General features: G+C 44.1%; 1 protein-coding gene across 13 annotated transcripts in view; it reads right to left on the bottom strand.

Annotated features, from left to right (window-relative positions):
- The window catches only part of SEMA6D (semaphorin 6D), a 130104-nt gene that overhangs the window by 24683 nt on the left and 86357 nt on the right, over positions 1-19064 (bottom strand). For 8 of the 13 annotated variants that reach the window (XM_038147358.1, XM_038147362.1, XM_038147360.1 and 5 more), the window contains exon 1: positions 6297-6661. The exons of 2 other annotated variants lie outside the window; for them this stretch is intronic. In XM_038147358.1, the coding sequence (XP_038003286.1) occupies positions 6297-6512 (216 nt within the window). In that variant the 5' untranslated portion in view covers positions 6513-6661. 3 more of the 13 variants (XM_038147368.1, XM_038147364.1, XM_038147366.1) reach the window with 3 other exon arrangements.

The raw sequence follows: 19064 nt of genomic DNA, 5'->3' as shown, positions 1-19064 counted from the left end.
GTAACAACATGACAAGATAATCATACCTACCCCCTACACTATTGACGTCTGCAGGTCAATTTTTCTTACCCATCTGCACCAAACATTTAGGTTTCTGCTGGCACGGCTTGCTGCTGAAGACCACTGTACAGCCATGAGCAGTGTTTGTTATGTTTTTGGTCAGGATGAAAACGTGATGCTTTAGGGGGAGGAAAAGCCATAATCCACTCTCACAGTAAAACTTGTATAGTGGTATGCAAGACAAAAAAAAATAAAAAATTCTATCCATACCCTTGCAGGAAATCAGATTAATCCCCAAAGCATGAGATTTGATTATTTTTGTCTGAGGTTATCATCAATAAAAAAAACCTACATAATGCTAAAAATATCCACACAGCTTTTACTTTATGAAGAAAATATGATTTACTGAGCAAAAACAAATTACTGGCTTTTCGGTGTTAATCTTTGATAAACACGTGCTGGGTTAAAGAAACTGTCACAGAGAGAAGTTTGCAAATTGAAGGAAACCATTCAACTCTGCAAGATTATTTCCCCCCTCCCTTATTACTCCTTTCATGAGACACCTGGGGACATTGTTCACTCACTGTTGACAGCTTTCCCACTACTGCTTTTCCTCTGTTATCTGCTCCCTTCTCTTCAGCACTCGTCCCCAGGTGGCAATACACAAAAGAGCTATATTTGCAAGGGGTGCCAAAGCTGGCTCTTGGACAACTATTGAAGAGCCAGAGGGCCTCTCCTGCCTTCCAGGTTGGCTGGTTCAAGTTGTTTCCACAGGGCCCTGACCCACCAGTATTTCACTCCTCTGCACTGCTCAGGGAACACACACGCTGCCTACACAGCCCCTTCTTGCTTTGGCTACCATCACACCAACAGGCAGAGCCACGCTCCCTCACGCTGGGCTACATTCAAGTGCCATCTAAAATTTCAATACTTCGCCTTACCTATACATGGAGGATTTTTTAAAATTAAATACACATTTTTCTTCTCTGTGGTCTCCCAAAACACAATGGTTACACAGCCCGATGGGACACGTAGGGGTTCACACAACATGGGAAGGGAATACCTAAACAGAGGCACAGCATAAACAAGGGCTTGACATACAAGCATGAAGATTTTCTTTTAAACCCCCAAGTGCATCTGTCATGACAGACCGACACAGAAATAGCAGCAACACTTTGTGCTGGTGCTGCAGTCCCTGCCCGGCAGCAGCACTTGAGGGAAATACCTTTTGTTTCACACCACAACAAAGCTCTGAGGAAGGCCCTACCCAACATAGGCGTGAGCTGGTACCTTACCACTGCTCGAGAAAGCTGAGTCCCAGCTGCCATGACCATTTGGAAAAATAAAGATGAACTGTGTAGCTCACATTAAGAAAAGCCTATTGTTGCAGTAATAGCTGAGCTGAGTGACCGCCTGATCAGCTCTCATCTCTTCTGAGGCTTCACTCCCGCCGCTGGTGGGCAGCCAGTCTGTGATGCTGCTCCCCACCACTCACTCGTTACCTTTCTAGATGAGCAACTCTGTGTTTGCCTCCCTGCTGTCCCTCACACACTTGAAGAGCCCCCTAGCAGGCATCTGCCAATTAACTCCTCATTCTCATCTCGGGCCCTCTTCAAAGCTCCCCTTTGCCTCTGATGCCAAAGCGTGCGTGCCCCCTGGTGCCCCCTTTCCCCGACACACGCAGCTCGGCGATGTTTAGGTGGCTTGTGCAGCAGCACAGCCTCTGATTATGCAGGTCAACACGGCTCTCCTGCTTCTAGAGGCCACTGCCCGACTGTATCCATGTGCCATCTCTTCTTTTAAACCATCCACTGTGGAACAGGACCCATCCCTTTCATTCTGTGTTTTCCCAGTGCCCATCCACTCAGAAACTGAGCTGCAATTTGGCTCTTTAGATGTAACGGTTAAAAAAAAAAAGTAACGGCAACAACAAACCGTTTTGCAGGGAGAGTCTCTGTGTGCAAATACGACCTCTGTTATGTTACCAAGGTCAGGCAGACCAAGGCCAATCTGCTGTGTGAGAATATAAATCAAAGCTGTCCAGGGACTGATTTCGTTTACAAGGTTTGTAACCATTCTGGACAGAACAAATGTCACTTGCTTGCCTGAGCTCCTTGCTCCTCCTCTTCCACCACCACTTCTTTCCTCCTCCACTCCCACCAAGCCCCTCCCCTCCCACTAATACCTCTTGACCTCCTTTGCTCTTGAAAGCAAAAGTTCTCTTCTAGCAAGAAAGCAGTGGCTCACACATGACAGACAGCCATGCTAGGCCAATTTATTTAAATTATGCAAAAATCTCAACAAGTAAAATTAGCATAGAGTCACAAGTACATTCACCTGCTGGTTACCTGCCATTCAAAGCACACGTCAGAATTAAAACAACAAATCCTGTAACAACTTCTTTCTTACTGCATTCATAGATCTGCAAAACAAACCAAGGAAAGCATCTGTAGCAAGTATTAGAGTCTGGGCACAGATCCTGTGAAATCACATGGTTTCCGTTGTGGAACTAAAAAGGCTTCTACAAGAATGTGTGAAATACACAGCCGAAATTCTCCATTTCTTTCTGTGCTCCTTGGCAGTTTGTGTGGCTAAGTTAAAGTGGCAAGTTCTGTTTCTGTAGCTGGCACTTCCCAAGCTCACCCTGGTCTACACACTGAGCACACACAGGATGCAGCCAGCAAGCTGCCTCTTGAGTATGGACAGAGTTAATGTCATCCCACTCCAAACAACAGGTTGCTGTCTCCAAACTGGAGCCTTGAAAAGCAAGAGTCCGGCAGTTGCCTCACTCCTCCCAGCTATTTTGCAGCCCTTCCTTCTGCAGGTGTGCACACCGAGCTGCAGTGGGGCTGGGCAGGGGCACCAGAATGAAAGAAACTTCACGTTCTGGATGTTAACTTTAGTTACCATAGCCAGACAATGCTGCCAGTGGTGTGGAAGAAAAAATTGCTGTAGCCAGCTGTGCTGTTCACAGTCGGGTGGTTTCTGTGTAGCTCCAAATGGTTATGGAGCCAGTAGCCTGTTGTGGCCAAGGACAGGATGATGGATGGTCTACACACACTGTCCAAGCAGGGAGAATGGCAGAAGTTCACTTCAGGGTTGTTAAAATGCTAATCTGGGTTAGTTAACAAAAGCCGAATGGAAAAGAAAAGTTAGGGAAATCAATACTACTCATATGTTGTATATATGCACGACAGATTTGATCTCTGTGGTTAACACAAACATTTGACTTTGGAAGTGGGACAATTCAACAGTCTTCCTGTCTGAATAAACTGAACCAACTTCTGATATTAGCTGTACTGTAATTACAGTCAAGCCACGACGAGGGAAAGCAGCCTATGGCAGACAACACACAGAGCTCCACGAACAGCATCGGAAGGGCAGTAACACTATTCTCACTGCACACCTCTTCCATGTGACACGGGAACAAATCAGAACCCACTTTCTTTTGAACTCAAGGCTGGCAGCTATTCACAGAACAAATAACAGCTTAATAAAATGGCTTAGATGGATTTTAACAGTAACTGCAGTAGCTTATCAGATGCATAAGAAGGGATCATCTGTTCGAGCAGCAGTTTTGACGAAAGCAACATTTGAACTGTTTTAATTACATACAGAGTTGCTACGACTGAAAATAACTTGTACTACCCAATGCCAGTAATATGCCTTATTCCATCTTTTCTTAATTACTTGTGGAGCAAATTGTTACTTTATCAAGTGGAAAGGTATCTGATTTTATCAATCTGGAATTAGAGGTATGTTTAACATATGAGTATGCAATCAGCCATCATCTCCTCTCTTCAGTTAGCAAACACACAGTCTAAGCCTTGAAAAATATCAGAGACTGAAACATAAGTAGGCTCCACATAAGCTTATACAGGCACAGAAGCTGTTGAAGTACCTGTTTCCTTTATCTTACCAAAAAAGACTGGAACTGAAACAGTCTCAGTCATACCACTTTTCTACACCTGATGAAAACTGACCATATCCATCCCCAATCTCCACCTGATTTAATATTTCAAATTGCTTTTTATTTTTCAGAAGGACAAACAAACATAGCATTTCAACATTTCCATGCAGGTTCTGTCCATCTAACTGGCTACACCTGACTTCAGGGGATACCGAGTCCTGCGTTAAGTGCACTAATGTTTTGAAAGAATTAAAACCCCATAAGAATTCAGAACTGAAATCTGAATGTGATCAACTGCAGTAAGACCAGAAGATACATTATTACAAATGCCTAACATACACTTTGAACTGAACTTCCAAGGTGGACTTTTCCTTCACACACCTCTCATGACAGGACCGACTGGATCAAAGATCAACATCGAGTGAATTCCATCTATAATTAAGCATTCCATCTAAATGTGCTCTTCATAAATAGACAGCAAAGTTGTAGTGGTTCCAAGGGCTAAAATATCTGCTCTAACAGTCAGCTCAGCCATTCCCAGAAACGTTCAGATGGTCCAGCTCAAAGGGCGCGAGAGGCTGGGGGGAAAACCCGCAGCCACGCAGCTGGTTCGTGGAGCTTTGACAGGGCCATCACTGTATTCCTGGCACACACTCCTGCATCACACAAAGCACATTTAGAAAATGATGTTATCTCTGTTGCATCTCACCATAAAGGAGAGCAGGTAGTGACAGACTGCAGGATATGGGGGAGGAAGGTTCACTAACTAAAGGTGCAGATGAAAGTGAGAAGCTGGTTAAATAAACCAATGTAGAGCCTCTGGGTTATACTTTTTTGGCTGCCTTTCTGAAAACAAATCTGAGCTACATAATTCAGAATCCTAATAAATTCTTACTACAAACTTTTCCTTCCCGATTTAAAAAAACCCCGAGCTTTATATTAGTTAACACAAAAACTGCTGAAGTTCATAATTATATAGAGAAGGAATCAGAGCACTAAGCTGGCAATTTGTTTTTATCTAAGCCAGAGTAAATGTTTATACAATATCTGCCAACATAACAAAATATGCCCGTCACTTACAACATTAAACATGATTCCATACAGCTTAATTTTCTGAAAGGAACTCAAGTAGACTTCAGAGGTGCACAGGATTTTATAGTGTGAATAAAGCAGGAAAAAACGTCTATTCTCTTTTGCCACAAAAGTAATTGCAAAGCTTTACAATGAGCTTCCTGTTGGACTTGGAAAAAGGAGAGAACCTCAGAAAATTCTCTGTGGAAGTATTTGTATGTGAGAGCAACAGACCAGCAGTAAACGCCTCTAAGACAGTAGGAAGCTGTTTCTTCCAATAATATTTAGGGAACATTAGTAAGACCAACAACTTGAAACACAAAGGTATTTCAATAAAGATGCATGCTTTTTTTCCCCAAAGGAAATAACCAGGGGGAAAAAACGCCACACATTTACAGAGCACTGAACAGTATTCTGGAGGAAGTTTGCTGTAATTCCTGCACATTATGTGTGAAGCGTGCGTGTGTGTGTGTACATGGATAAGCTACAATACCATCTGCACAGCAAGTGCCACATATGTGAGCATTATGAACCATCATTGCTGCTGCTATGCTCAAAAGTAAATGTATTCTAAACCACACACAAATACAAATGACTTTATACACTGAGGGCTGAATTTTGCTCAAATTACTCACACGCCTGTGCTACAAACATAATCTTGACCAGAAGTAAGAAACAACTGAGAGATTGGCAGAAGCCCACTAATTTAAGACTAGCTATATTCATGCTAACAAGTGGGATTTCCACCGGAACTACAATTTTTTTCAACACATCAACCTAAAGCAGTTAATCGCGTTTTTCAACTCACAAGACAAAACACAACAACCATTAAAAAAAACCAAAAACAACCCTTCACGACCACCCCACAGCCCTTTAAAATACAGGCGTAATAGCCACCCAGATATATCTGTGTGACCTTTCATTTCCATTCATCCTTATAAATAATAAAGAAGGCTTTAAACCCTTTCTAATTACTCCTTGAAAGCAGCTGTATCGGTTTCTGCAGTGATGAAACGCCCCCACCCCGTAGAAAAAAAAAAAGTTTCCCCGCTCTGCACCTGAGCATTGTTTTCGACAGGAGGGCGGGCGCGGAGCTGCCCCTGCCACGGCACGGGGATAATTCAGAACCGACTCCAGTATTTGTTTCCATCCATTATTGATGGGGAGCTGGTAACGCGGCTCCCTCTACCTCCCAGCGCCCGGCTGCTGCCGGGGAGCCCGTAAATCACGGCAACCGAGCTCCCCGCCCCGCCGGCAGCGTCGAGCCCCGGGCCGGCCCGGCTCAGCCCCCGACGCGGCGCCAGCCCCAACTCACCCCAAGCGCCCCGGGGCGACTTCGCCGGGGATAAACCCGACAGCTCCGCTTCGGCTGCCCCGTCTGCGGCCGGCGCCGGCTCCCGCCCGCTCCGCTCGGCAGCGCCGCCGCGCTGCCGCCGCTCTCCCCGGTACCTGCAGCCCCCGCGCCGCTGCCCGCGGCCGCCGCCCGCCGGCGGGGCCCGCTCCGCCCGCCGTCCCCCGCCGGGCGCCCCATCCCGGCGCAGCGCTGGGAGCCGGGGCGGCGCGGGGGAGGCGCGCCCGGCAGAGCCCACCCCTGCCTCCACCTCCCGCGAATGGATTTATTCTCGCCCGTGCCTCGCCGCGCGTCCGGCAGCCAGCACCGCGGCGGCCCCGGCCCGCGCCCCGCCGCTGCCGCGGACAACTTTTCGGTCTCACCGCAGCGGGAGCGCGGCCCGCGGCCGCCGGCGGAGCTCGGCGAGTCGCGCCATGGCGGGGCGGGGGCGGACCGGCACCGCCCCGGCCGCTGCCCCCCCGCCTCCGCCTCCCCCGCCGCGGGCAGCGCCGGGCGCCGCCCCGACACCGACACCGGCCCGGCCGGCGGCGCGGAGCTCCGGCAAACTTCGCCCGTAGTTTTACCCCTCCCAGCCCACCTCAGCAAACCTGCCCCCGCCCCGAGGCCGCGGAGGTAAACAGCTGGGGCGAAGCCATCGAGAATTTGTTTTGTTCATCGTCGACGCCACCTTCGCTTCTTAAGACAGAAATGTTCATTTCTGTTTGGGAAGAAAAAGTCATTGCGAGCAATGCAATTTTGCGGGCTAATGAGACTCGATTTTGCAGACGAGTACTTTGCGTGTGCTGCTGGGGGGAATGTCCTTGAAATGACATCTTTTTAAATGCCTGTCCAAAATCCCCTCAGATATTCCAGAAACAAAGGGTTTAATCCCAGAAATGAAGTCCAGGAAATAGCTGTCACTAATTCATTTTTCTTCACATGAAAGATAAATTAATTAAGGCTTAAAGTACCATGGAGTATTTTGGAAGCCCCTGCAAGGGAAAAAAAAAAATACTTGCCAAACTGTTTCATCTGTGGTTTTTTTATGGGAAATAAGAAAAATTCCAAGCAAAAGTAATTCAGAGATTTTTGCTGGGGAATATATCCTTCATTCATGCGCAGTTCCCAAATTCCTGTCCCTTAGCTGAGCACTGTCTCCTCAGCAAAGCCCTGGGCTGGTTGCTTCCCACAGCGCTCCTACCCCTCTGGAAGACAAGCCCTCGATACTCCCAAGCAGCATTTTGGGCTGATCTGGCAGGTTTTTACGCACGCACCACTCACAGTGGGAGCGTTGCCTCTTGAGAACTGATTCATCTAAGTAAGGGCGCCAGGATTTGGCCCATAGTAAATTCTCTTTAGAGGTGGTGCCAACAAAATCTCCCAGCCATGGGAATAGGACGTTTTTGGCAGCTCAGTCCCCCTTGGCTGTCTCACTCTGATGTTTCCTAGTGGTGACAGGCTAAAGGCAAGATCATTATGGGCTTCCTCACAGTGAACACAGCACAGCTATGTGGCACCCCAGGAGCTGCTGCCTGGTTAAAGGTGTAAGGACATTACTTTCTCTTTCTCATGAACAGCTCTAATCTGAAAAGCATCAAAATTTGCACAGTGCATGAAAATGCCACGACAGAGACTACTCGCTTGGTTAGGAATTGAATCGCAACCTCAGGAGAGCAAAGCTGAAAGTGCTTCCAAAAGAAGGATTTGTTTCACAGAATAGCTTTGTGGCCTTTGCACTGGAAGTGAGACACCCGGAGCAGACCTGCTGTGGTGGGGATTTATGGTGGGTATGGATGGGTGCCTAGGTGCAGGCTACCCACACCAGGGCGTTAAAAATGTGGGATTTACTCCCAGCCTTTGGCACTGCTTGGCCTGTGGCTGTGTGCTCCCCTCTGCTCTGAGAAGGGCAGCCTGTGGGAAGGGACCTTCCTTCCCTGCCATACCTCCGAGCCACAAGCTGACTCAAGGTTTCCGTATATCAGGATGAAAGATTAATATGGTTTAAATCTCCTTCTCCTTCGATTAGGCAGGTGACACAACGTTGAGAATCAGACCGCATTCCTGTCGGGCAAAGGGTTTCAGCTAGAAGTACAGCATTTTAGAGGATTTTGGTATAGCCAAGACTAATACCTTGTGTCTAAACTTAAATATGGTAGTTTATTATCATTTCAAAATTTGCTGCATGGCTAGAAACCACTTTATGTAAGGATTTAAAGTATGTGCATTTACAATATGTGTGCAGTCAGGGAATTACACAGCCACAGGTTTTTAAACACAAATATATGCAGGCTCCTATTGATATGATAAACTATCAGTAACATGTGCTGCAAAGCTTCTTAAATCCTCATTGACACAACAGACCACTATTGTGTCAATAGTGTGCAGATTAATGGGGTATTGTCAGGCTATTTTAGGCCTTAACTTTCATTTATCCTAAAACTTGTTCTTCATTGTAACTCTTAACCTTTGGATTCTGCCAACACATTTCTTGTCACAAATATACTAATGGAATTAAAAGAAACCTGGCTTTTAAATGTTAATTACCCATAGAATGATTGATTTGCAAAAGAAACACATCAGCAGAATCTGAAAGTAGAGAGGCAGAATAAAATGGAGCCTGGAATACCCGAAGACCAGCTTTGGCTTCAATGAGACTGTCCCGGTGTCCCAGGTGGTAAGAGAGCACTTACCCACTCAGTCTCATGGGTAGAGTGTACAGGTGATTCCTGCTGCCCAAAGGACTTTTCACCCTCTAAGTGCTTTACAGGTTTGAGCAACACTTGTTCATGAATTTGAAAATATAAGCAAAGTGTTAAAAATTTACATACGGGTAACAGAAGCACCCTCTGTTAGAACAACATACTGATTTTTTATTCATTAAAAGATGGATAATATTAAACTGGTTTTAAATCAGACATTCCATGCTGTTTGAATGCCTCTACTGGGTTTATAACCAAAGCTGAACTGATTTCAGCAAGTAGGTGTGTTGATTGACATCACCACTTCAGCCACATGGTGATTTGGTGAGGAAGTGCCAGTGCACAGTGCAGGGCAGTTTGCAAGTTTGGGAAACCACCTTCAGATCATGGTAGCTCAGGAAAAGTTAGCTCAAATGTCACAATCCTAGGAAATACCAAGTACTGAGGGAAATGGAATGGACAATTTACCCCTGGCTGAGCCAGAGCTCCATCAGTGACTCAGCAGGCAAATGCACAGACACAATGGTTTTTGAATGAAAGATCAAACTTATATTTTGAGGACGTGTTCATTTAAGCTGTGTAATTTCCAATAAAAACAGCAAATGTCATTTACAGGGGGATGGTCAAATCACAGCGGTGCCAAGAAGTGATGATGTTATACCCTAAGAGCCATTTTGTTCCAGCTAAATATTTTCTTCCTCCCTTCTTTTTGCCAGTGCATGCAGACATCTGCCTACTGCAAGGCATTGCATAGAGGAACTGGTAGGTAATTTAATATGGATCGATACATAATTCCTGATGAAGTAGACATGCAGTTTTTATATTCACTATCCTTAAATCTAAATTGCAAAGTGCGATGTTATGACTTACCTTTACTGTAATTAAGTTTGATAGTAAAAGAGAATAGAATTTATTTATTGTGAGTGAATAAAATTAGTTGGACAATTTAAGGTGTTATTCAATGAGTAATGCTCCCATAGAAAGGGTAAACATTTGTCTGCCTGATAATAGTTGTTCATATTAACAACCTAGAAAAGTTATTTTCATGCAGCTCTGGTTTTATGTGTCTTCCTGTCTTCTCAATATCCTGGGAGCCACTGCACAGGGCAGGGCAGAGCAGGCATGTATAATATGTGAATACATGTAGGACAATTTCCAAGCAAAACAGGCTTTTTATCTCTATTGATTGGTGGAGAATTATCTCCTTTGGACTTTTAAGAACATAAATGTAGAAAATAGGAAGATCAAGCTGTAATGCCTCACAGCTCATGACCAGAACAGGGTTAAAGCCACATAAGCTTAAACTGATAACTCATTATGGTGTCAGCCTGCACAATGCAGAATTCCATGTTTCCTATTGCTCACCTCTGTTAGAGGGATGCCGACCATTCCTGGCTTTAGCACCCCATCTCCATGAACCCTTCCTGTAGGTGTTGCCCTTCTTTAGCCACTCGTTCCCCATGGTTTAGATCCTGAGAAGATGGGTCTTTAATCTGCCTCGAGTGCATTTAAATCATAACCCCCTGTTCAATCACCCTAAACCTTGTTGCCGGGGGTGGGGGGAATATTGGTAAAAATCCCAGTGTTTGGCTGGCAAAACAATAAAGCTGAGCCAACAAGATTCCTTCTTTGAGTCCTGAGCTTGTAGCAGTATCAATGCGAGTCAGAAGTGAGACATTTCAGAACATTGTTGTTCATGATTTACACCAAGAGGCTAAAAATAGCAAATTGCTAATATAAAAAGCCTGTGCTGTGTTGATACAGACAAATAATTGTTCATAAATCAAGTATTATTTAAGGAGGGGTAAGTTTAAGAAAAGATGAAGTAAATTTATCCCCGTAAATAGTATCCAAGGTATCACATGAGGGTAGTTCTTTATACTGCTTAAAAGAGAGAAGATAATTTTCTCATATTTTCCAAATGATGGGAGACCCCTCTTTTCACCCTTGACAGCTGTGAGAAAATTATAGGAGGTGCTTTTAAGCAATTATCATTTTGTAAAATATGGGGAGGAGAGAAAACAATTCCAACACATTTTTACAGCATCTTCTTGGGTGCTGTATTGAGAGCTGTGTTTAAAGTATTTCTGACTGTCAAGAATTCACTTTAACATAGAATCATTTAGGTTAGAAAAGACCTTTAAGATCATTGAGTCCAACCACTAGCAACATCATTGTTCCCTTTTTAATATTTTTCTAATCTTCCTCCTCATTTAGAGGGATGTGCAGAAAGCTCAGGCTGTATGCCTGTCACTTGAAGGTGTAGTGATAATTTTTTTGCCAGGACTGATGCTGGGCTGTGCACCCAACTTGGCAACTTTGTCCTGTCTCTGTAAAGGACCAGCATGTGCATGTGCTTTCAGTCCTGTGATTTAGCTTTCTGGCTGGTGGAAGAAATGGGCTCACACTGTTATTCATGACCACCCACCATCATCTGACATCAGTTTGCCTTGAGAAGCCCACAGAACCACCTCTATATTGAATATTTAAGTGATAAAGCTGCTCTCAGGCAAAGGTCCGGCCGAAATTCAATGTGTTGGCTCTCCAATTCCCCCATCTGTACTCTGGGGAGGCAGGGGAGATGTGCCAGTAATGAATAAAAATAATTGGAAAACAAATTATTTTTGTTAAGCTTTGTCAGTATACTGCATGGGTCAGCCAGCAGGGATCCTGCAGGATCCTGTGCAGATGAACCTGAGAAAGTGGAAAGCCAGAAATTCCTCCTCTGCTGAGGCTGTGGAGAGAACCCCATGTCAGCAAAGACAGAAGAGACATAGACACAATGTTTGCAATGTGTTGTCCTGTGTATTTTACAACTTGAAATGTGCCTAGGGTGAAATCTGGATGAAATGTGCTTGGAGTGAAATCTGGATGACTGTATGTCAAAGCCAATAAAAGGGATTCAAGCAATAAACATAACTGGGCACAGTCCTGTAGAACTGGTCTTTCCTGCCCGTAAGCTCCCCATCAGGCTTAACTTTGAAAAACCAACTCTTTAAGGCCAGCAGTTCTCGCAAAGATCACTGCAATAGTAAAACGTGATTAATTCCTGGTCCTTGCAAAAGATTCATCCTGTAAAAGAATCCCAGTGAGGGGCAGCTGTACAGGGCAGAGAGCTGGCAACACCAAAGCCAAGCTGAAGGCATTGCCGTGGTGCTCTTTGGGTCCAGGTACAGAGCTGTGGTATTGCTCACTCCCCTCAGCACTTTAAATGTCTGCAGGAATGATTGAAAGCAAAACAAACTCCGTTTTCTGTACAATTATTAGCTTTTCAGTTTGGTGTTTATTCAGCACCCATCTTTTGATGGGGAATTAATTCAAGACATCTAAGGTAATATCATCAAAATACTGTAATTAGATTGAATGGCACACTTCCAAGATTAATAGGTGATCTTCCTCACAGCCTACAATTTTAATTTCCAAAATTTCATTTGTCATACTGCTACTCAGTACAGATTCACCATCACAGTGTTTACCTACACTTTTCCTCACTAGTAGTAGAATGTGCTGCCTTTTCCAGGCATAGACAGATGAAAAGATGTATTAGTAACAAATCTGTGTTCATGGCATATAATCACAAGATGACAAGACACTTAATGTTATCTATTTATATATTATGTATAGCAACTTCTGTTACACAAAATCACTCTTCAGTCCCATTTTAGGGGATTACCTAATCCTGTAATTGATTCTGTGTGATGAGTCCCTGTTGTCCTGTGGAGACCCACTGTCCTTCAGAACAGGAACAGGCCTGAAAACATTCCATTATTTAACTGTTTTTTTTAATGTGTAAATTACAAGATAATGTAGGATGAGCGAGATGATTTTATCTGTCAGTTACTTCACTGGGCTCAGAATTTAAAGTGTTTTATGACTTGACCAAGAAGAAGAAGAAGAATTACTCCCAATCAGTAAGAATGACCAAAGACATGACTGATGTTGTCTTTAAGGTAAATCAAATATTCCCACAGAAATGTAGCCAATCATACACGTTCTCAAACAGCTCAGAGCTACAGTAAAGCTACTTTCTACTGTAACTGTCACATCTCAAAACTTGCAAAGGGATGAAGCAATTGCTCACTGGTTATAAATACCAGCAGATTAGTTTATCTATAGATCTGTATCATGTTACTCATTCCAGAGTCCATAAAATCCAACATGAATCGGCTTGACTTCGTACACAAACAAACACATCCTACACAAAGGTGAGCCCACAGGTAGCAGCTCATGACATTTTACAGTCATGGAGGTTTTAGTATTACAGAACACAAGTAATTGGGCATGTGTTCATGTGCAGACAGACCCACACAGACACACATAAACCTTGCTCCTTCACTGTCCCACCAAATATAACTCCATGGATTAAGGCCTTAAATAAGTCTCTAAGAATGTAATTTAGTACAGTCTGAATCCCCCTTGGGCAAGCCTGAGGTAGCTCCTTGGGCTGTCACAGCTCAGCAGCTGTCCAGCCTAACACTGACTCAGGAGCCAGAACCCTGCCTCATTTGGGTGACAGTGAAACAGTTGTAAGGGATCAGACAGACATTATCCTTGGATAAGATAGGGAGGGTGCTCAGAAAATAGTTAATACCAGTAATTACTAAGAATAGAAAGGTAAACAAACTGCTTGCAAATTTGTATCTGAATGAATTCTGAAATAAAGCCTTACCACATGGCATTCCTATCCAGCAAGAGGGTAGACTCTTATCCTAGGTTAGAAGAAAGATGATCAAACTCTTTACTTTTACCTCTGTGACACACACAATAAAGTCCATGGCCCACACACAATCAGTAATGACAGGAGCTACTGCCTTTGGCATATTGAGTTTCTGCTTAGTGTGTGCCCCTTGACATCTCAGTATCTGACTTCAGCCTAGGATATTTTGTTCTTGAGACATAGGTGATTACCTTTAATTAGTCTTTCGACACTTATGGCCTTGTCTAACATTACTGTTTGTTTGAAAAAAATGACTTCTAGCTTTGAACTACCTCAATATTCCTTCTTGTGTGCTGGCTGTGGGCTGCAAAATCCTTTCTGTTGAGTAGCTGTAACAGAGCCATCCATGAAACCTTTCCTTTCTTCTGTTCTGTGCTTTGCACGTTTGTGCAGAAGAAAAAATTCCGCTTACGGAAGGCGACCACACACAGTTACTGTTCTCTGTATATTATATACTATTCTCTGTATATTACATATTCTCTCTATATGTTCTCTGTTCTACTATTCTCTATAGTAGGAGGCAGGAATGAGTGCAGATTTTTTGATCCTTTGGAGTTACTGTTGCTCCTTCCCCTCATCAACATTTGAAATGTGCATGGTGTCTAGAAGTCACTGATCCAGGGACATATCCTACTGCTTTCCTTTGGAGAATGCAAGATGACACATTTTCACCTTTGAGGCGACAGTAGGTGACAATGAGATAGGTGGCCCTTTTCAGCCCCACATTGTCTCACTGATCACAGTATGCCAGCTGCTTGTGTGACTGTGCATGTCAGCCCACTAATCTTGAGTGATGCAAAGCTCCACAGAGTCTGGGGAAATACCATTGTCTGTGACAACTCATGCAGGAAACAGTCATGCAAAGGAGCTGTCAAGGGAGGAGGCTTGGTCTAGGAGGAGGGGGTGCGTGGGGTCAAAAGTGTAGAAAGCACTTTGAATCCAAGGCAATATAAATTAGCCATGGCACCTATTCTATCCTACAAAATCCCCTGTTTGCATCATATACTGGAAGAATTAACATTGCAAAAACATACAACAAAGCAACAACCAGTAATAATCAAGTTATAACTAAATACTCTGGATGGTGCTTGACTTGGAAAAACAGGCTCAGGTAAGAATGCCAACACTATTATCTGACATAGCTGGAAAAAAAGAGTAAGTTGGGACATCTCCATTCTTGGCAAATCACAGAGACTGCTGCAGGCACTCTGTTCCCTCTGCTGCTTGGAGTGATGCAGTCATAGCTGCTGTCACTGTTAGCTACAGATCTCCTCTCTTCTGTGTCTTTGTGGGGAAGAGGAGGGCATGAAAAGTGGTTCACTACTTGGGAAGCACTGGAAGAAACAGTATTTGTGGTTTCAGTCAAAGTTTTCCACCTCCTTTTATAGATTTGACTTTTTTTTAATTAGTTGCATAACAGGGTGCCAGGATTTTAGCAGCCATGTTATAGCAAATAAATAATTTTGTAATAAAGTCTCTACTGTCCAATGGCCAAAGATAACTACAGGTTATTCTCAGCTTTCTTATCAAAAGCTGTTTCAGACTTGGATATTTTATCTGAGTACTTCAGATGCTGCCTGAACAGCCTCCCACTTTCAGAAGAAGCTCAGTGATTGTTTATTTTGTGCATATGTACTTTGCATGCTGGCAGAGAATGCCTGGCTGGTGATTTCTCTCCCTGCCATTATTACCCATGTATGTGCACCAGGCCAAGAGCTCAGCACCAAACCAGAGAGCGATGGAAAGGTCTCCCCCTGAGGTGTAGCCAGACCATGCAGAAACACTCTCCATATGTGGAGACCAGCTGCATGAGGCACAGGCTTAGCAGGCTCCCTGCCACCTGGCCAGTCCCCTGCGCTGCCCCAGGCCTGGAGAGCAGTGCCAGGGCAGGAAGGGAGTGGAGAGTCGGGGGAGACAGTAAAGGGGGAGCAAGCAGACTGTCCACTGCTCAGCCAGCTGGGGATTTGGAGAGCAGATCAGGGCCATGGCCAGCCTTGGACTCCCATCACATCACATGCCAGGACTCAAGCTCAGATGAGCTTTGGACATGTCAGAAGAGGCCATATGACTTCTTACTACAGACGCAAGTGAGGAGCTCTCTGCAAGGTGAATCATCTATCAGTCCTGCCCATCCGTAATGTCATGGCACTGATGTCAGGCTGACAATTTAGATTCAAAATCCTTCCTAGAAGGATCAGGGTAGCACGTGTGCATGTGTTCCTGGGGTTGCTGGCCATCTGGCTGCTCTTAAAGCCATGTGGTTTTACACCCTGCCCACGTTTCAGGCGTCCTGTATCCAGAATGGCACTCGGGAGAACTGCATGTGTTAACTTGCTCTCTGATCTACACCCCTTCATGAACTTTTGACAGTGACTAAGTCTGTGTTTTCCCTAGGATCTTCAAGAACCTTTCAAACAGACCTGATGACAGAAAGCCTCTTGATTTTTTGTTGGGACTGAGTGGAGATCCCTCTGTTCTCTCAGATGCCAAAAGAAAAAAAATATGAACTTCAAATGTCATCCTGGGGAGCCAACCCTCAAACTCTTCCTCACATATAAAATGTCCTGGCAGGATTACCATATAATATCCATTGCAGCAGTGGAAAATATCAAAGGATCATGGCTTAAAATTAAACAAAGCAGCACCCTTTCTTGTCTCAAAAGCAATACTATTCCTCTTCCCCTTTTTTCCTTCTCACCTGCAAATTGCCATGCCGTTTGGTAAAGTAGGATTAAGTATCCACAATAAACACTCCCATGTGAGGCCAGCAAGAGCAAATGGAAGCAATTGCTTTACTTTTTAGCCCAAACCTTCTGTTACTGTAGCAAATGAGATTTTTCTTTTTTGCAGCTGACTAGCACAAACTGATTTAGGCCCTTTGCACTTGCTGCCAGCAAGTGTTCCCACTCCAAAAATAGCCTGCTGAAGAAAGAAGTGTCAGTTGCTGTCTTCAACAGGCTGCTTTCTAAACCCATTGTTAGAAGACACCTACTTCAAATGAAACCTGGCACGTCACCACGCTGTGGGCAAAGTGCCATTCCAGCAGATGGGCAGGGGGTAGGCAGTGCCAGCAATCCAGTCTGGATATCAACCTTGAGTAACAAGGTTGTATTCCCATCTGAGGATGTCAAAGCCTGGAGCTGTGCTCTACCTTAACCTGTGTCCTTACACACCTTGCTGCTCACACACATCTACGCAGTATCTGAAAGGTTTCTCTTTGATTTTCAGCCCATCCTGCTCTGTTCCACTGGCACCAGGTTTAAGTTTGGGATGGGTGAGCCTGGCCTGCCATGCTCTGCAATGAAGGTGTGGGCAGGACCACATGAACAGTGCTTGGCTTTCAGTGCCTTTCTCCCCACTGTGGCATTTAGTAGCAAATATGTAGGAAAACACCTCAGGGTGCTGTAGTCGAGGCAAAAACTTCCAGGAAGACCTCAACAGCTGTGGAACAGTGAAACACCACAATGTAGGTACCTCTGTAGAGCTGCAGGAGTCCAGCAGAGGTTAATCTCAGTGCTCCAGTCCCCCTACATTTAAACAGGTGCCCACATGTCAGGTGGAGAGAGCAATCCTGCAGTCTCATTCTGTTCCAGCCTCAGAAATCCCCAGACTCTCAAGTGCCTTACAAGAGCATCAGGCCTCGATGAACTGGGATTCATATGCCACAGCCTTGTGAGACTGATATGACAATGAAGTCTCTACCTTTCAATGTGTCTTGTACAAAAAAAGCCTCTTCTCCCATGTGAAATGCCAGCCTGTGTGTGGAGACTTTATCTAGGTTCTTCTGAAGTACCTGTTTGTATATATGTCTTACAGAGTCTCAAATTAATGCATGTGAACTCATCTTCTCAAAATCTTGTCTTATATGTCCCATGAAACTATTAGTTTAGCTATCACTAGGTATTAAAATTTAAAAGGGTCACTAAATGCATACTGCTAGAAGGGAACAACATTAGTTACACATTACCAGAACAAAACTAAATTAAGAAACAGCTCATTTCCTTTGTACCATCAATATTTTACTCAGCCATAGCCTGGATGCTTGTACTCACAAAAAGGAATTAATCATTCATGTGCTAATGTACATCCATTTTTTAAAAATCATCACTTAAGTAATCATTTTTGTGTGTGCTCAGATGTGTCATGCCTGCTTATGAAAGTGCAGGAAAAATCAATACAAATTAAATAAAATTTAAAAGGTGGATATCAGTGAAACAGATGCAAAAGAGTACTCCATGCAGTAAAATTGTAATCAAATTGCTGTAAAATTCTGTTAGTGAGTCATAATTTGAAAAAGGATACCGGTCTAATGCTAAACTCATTTATATGCCGTGCTATCCTCTTTATTTTGGTGCAAGCATACACAATGCAGTTCATCACAGATTTTGTCTTAAAACATGCATAAAACTGAAACAACAAAATCTTTATTGCCATCTAATTGGGTACTGCCATTTCCCAAGAGTTTATTTACCGAGAACCACAGTGATCCTATCCTAACATTGTCTGTGTCTGCACATCTGGGAGGTTCCCAAAGCCCTTCCCAAAGGGAGGTGCAGGAAGTCTTGTGGAAAGGCTCCCACCTGGGCAGCACAGGGATCCCTGCCTGGTATCCCCTGTCACATGCAAGGTGTGGGAAATGAGGCACTGAATGGCTCAGCAAAACTAAACTTCTGTGTCACACAGCCTGCAACATCTACCCAGCACAGATCACAATAATCAAGGTTTCATTTCCCCAGCTCCCTGAAAAGGACTAACTGTATCTCCTGGGCTGGATTTGCTGCTGCCTTGGGCTTGTCATTTACACCCATGGAAAGTGCTCCAAATCAAGGGACCTGCTTTGCTCAGATATAAATTACAGCCACTTTACTCAGCCATAAATGTCTGTCTAAGGTGAAAAGTAGCAAAGAACAGCAGTTAGTGCTGGCTGCACTAAAAAGAGTTAAGATGGTCCTAGAAGATTGGAGCCCACGGTCCCATAGAAATTAAATCAACTTTTGCTAAAGGTGTGATTGCTTCTTTCGGACTACCTACATCAGTGAAAGAATATAGCAAAGCTGTTAGATCCCTGCAAGAACACTGAATTTCACAGAAGAACAGCACAATACATGAAGTAGAATTTGATGTAGCAGTACTGTAGGTTTTTTCTTCTATAGCTTCAGTAGTTTTATGGTGGTGTATTTTGATGACAATTTAAAGAATCTTTGTGTTTATAAGGCAATAACACAACCTGAAAAATAAATTCCAAGGCCAAGTTGTCTATTAATATACGGTATGGCTTCTTGTGAATGACTAGACATGAGCTGGAACAATGCTCAGGAAAAAGCAAGAGAATGTGTA

This window comes from Motacilla alba, chromosome 10 (assembly GCF_015832195.1).
Source record: "Motacilla alba alba isolate MOTALB_02 chromosome 10, Motacilla_alba_V1.0_pri, whole genome shotgun sequence".
NCBI classification, from domain to species: domain Eukaryota; kingdom Metazoa; phylum Chordata; class Aves; order Passeriformes; family Motacillidae; genus Motacilla; species Motacilla alba.
This window is presented reverse-complemented; position numbering and strand designations above follow the sequence as displayed.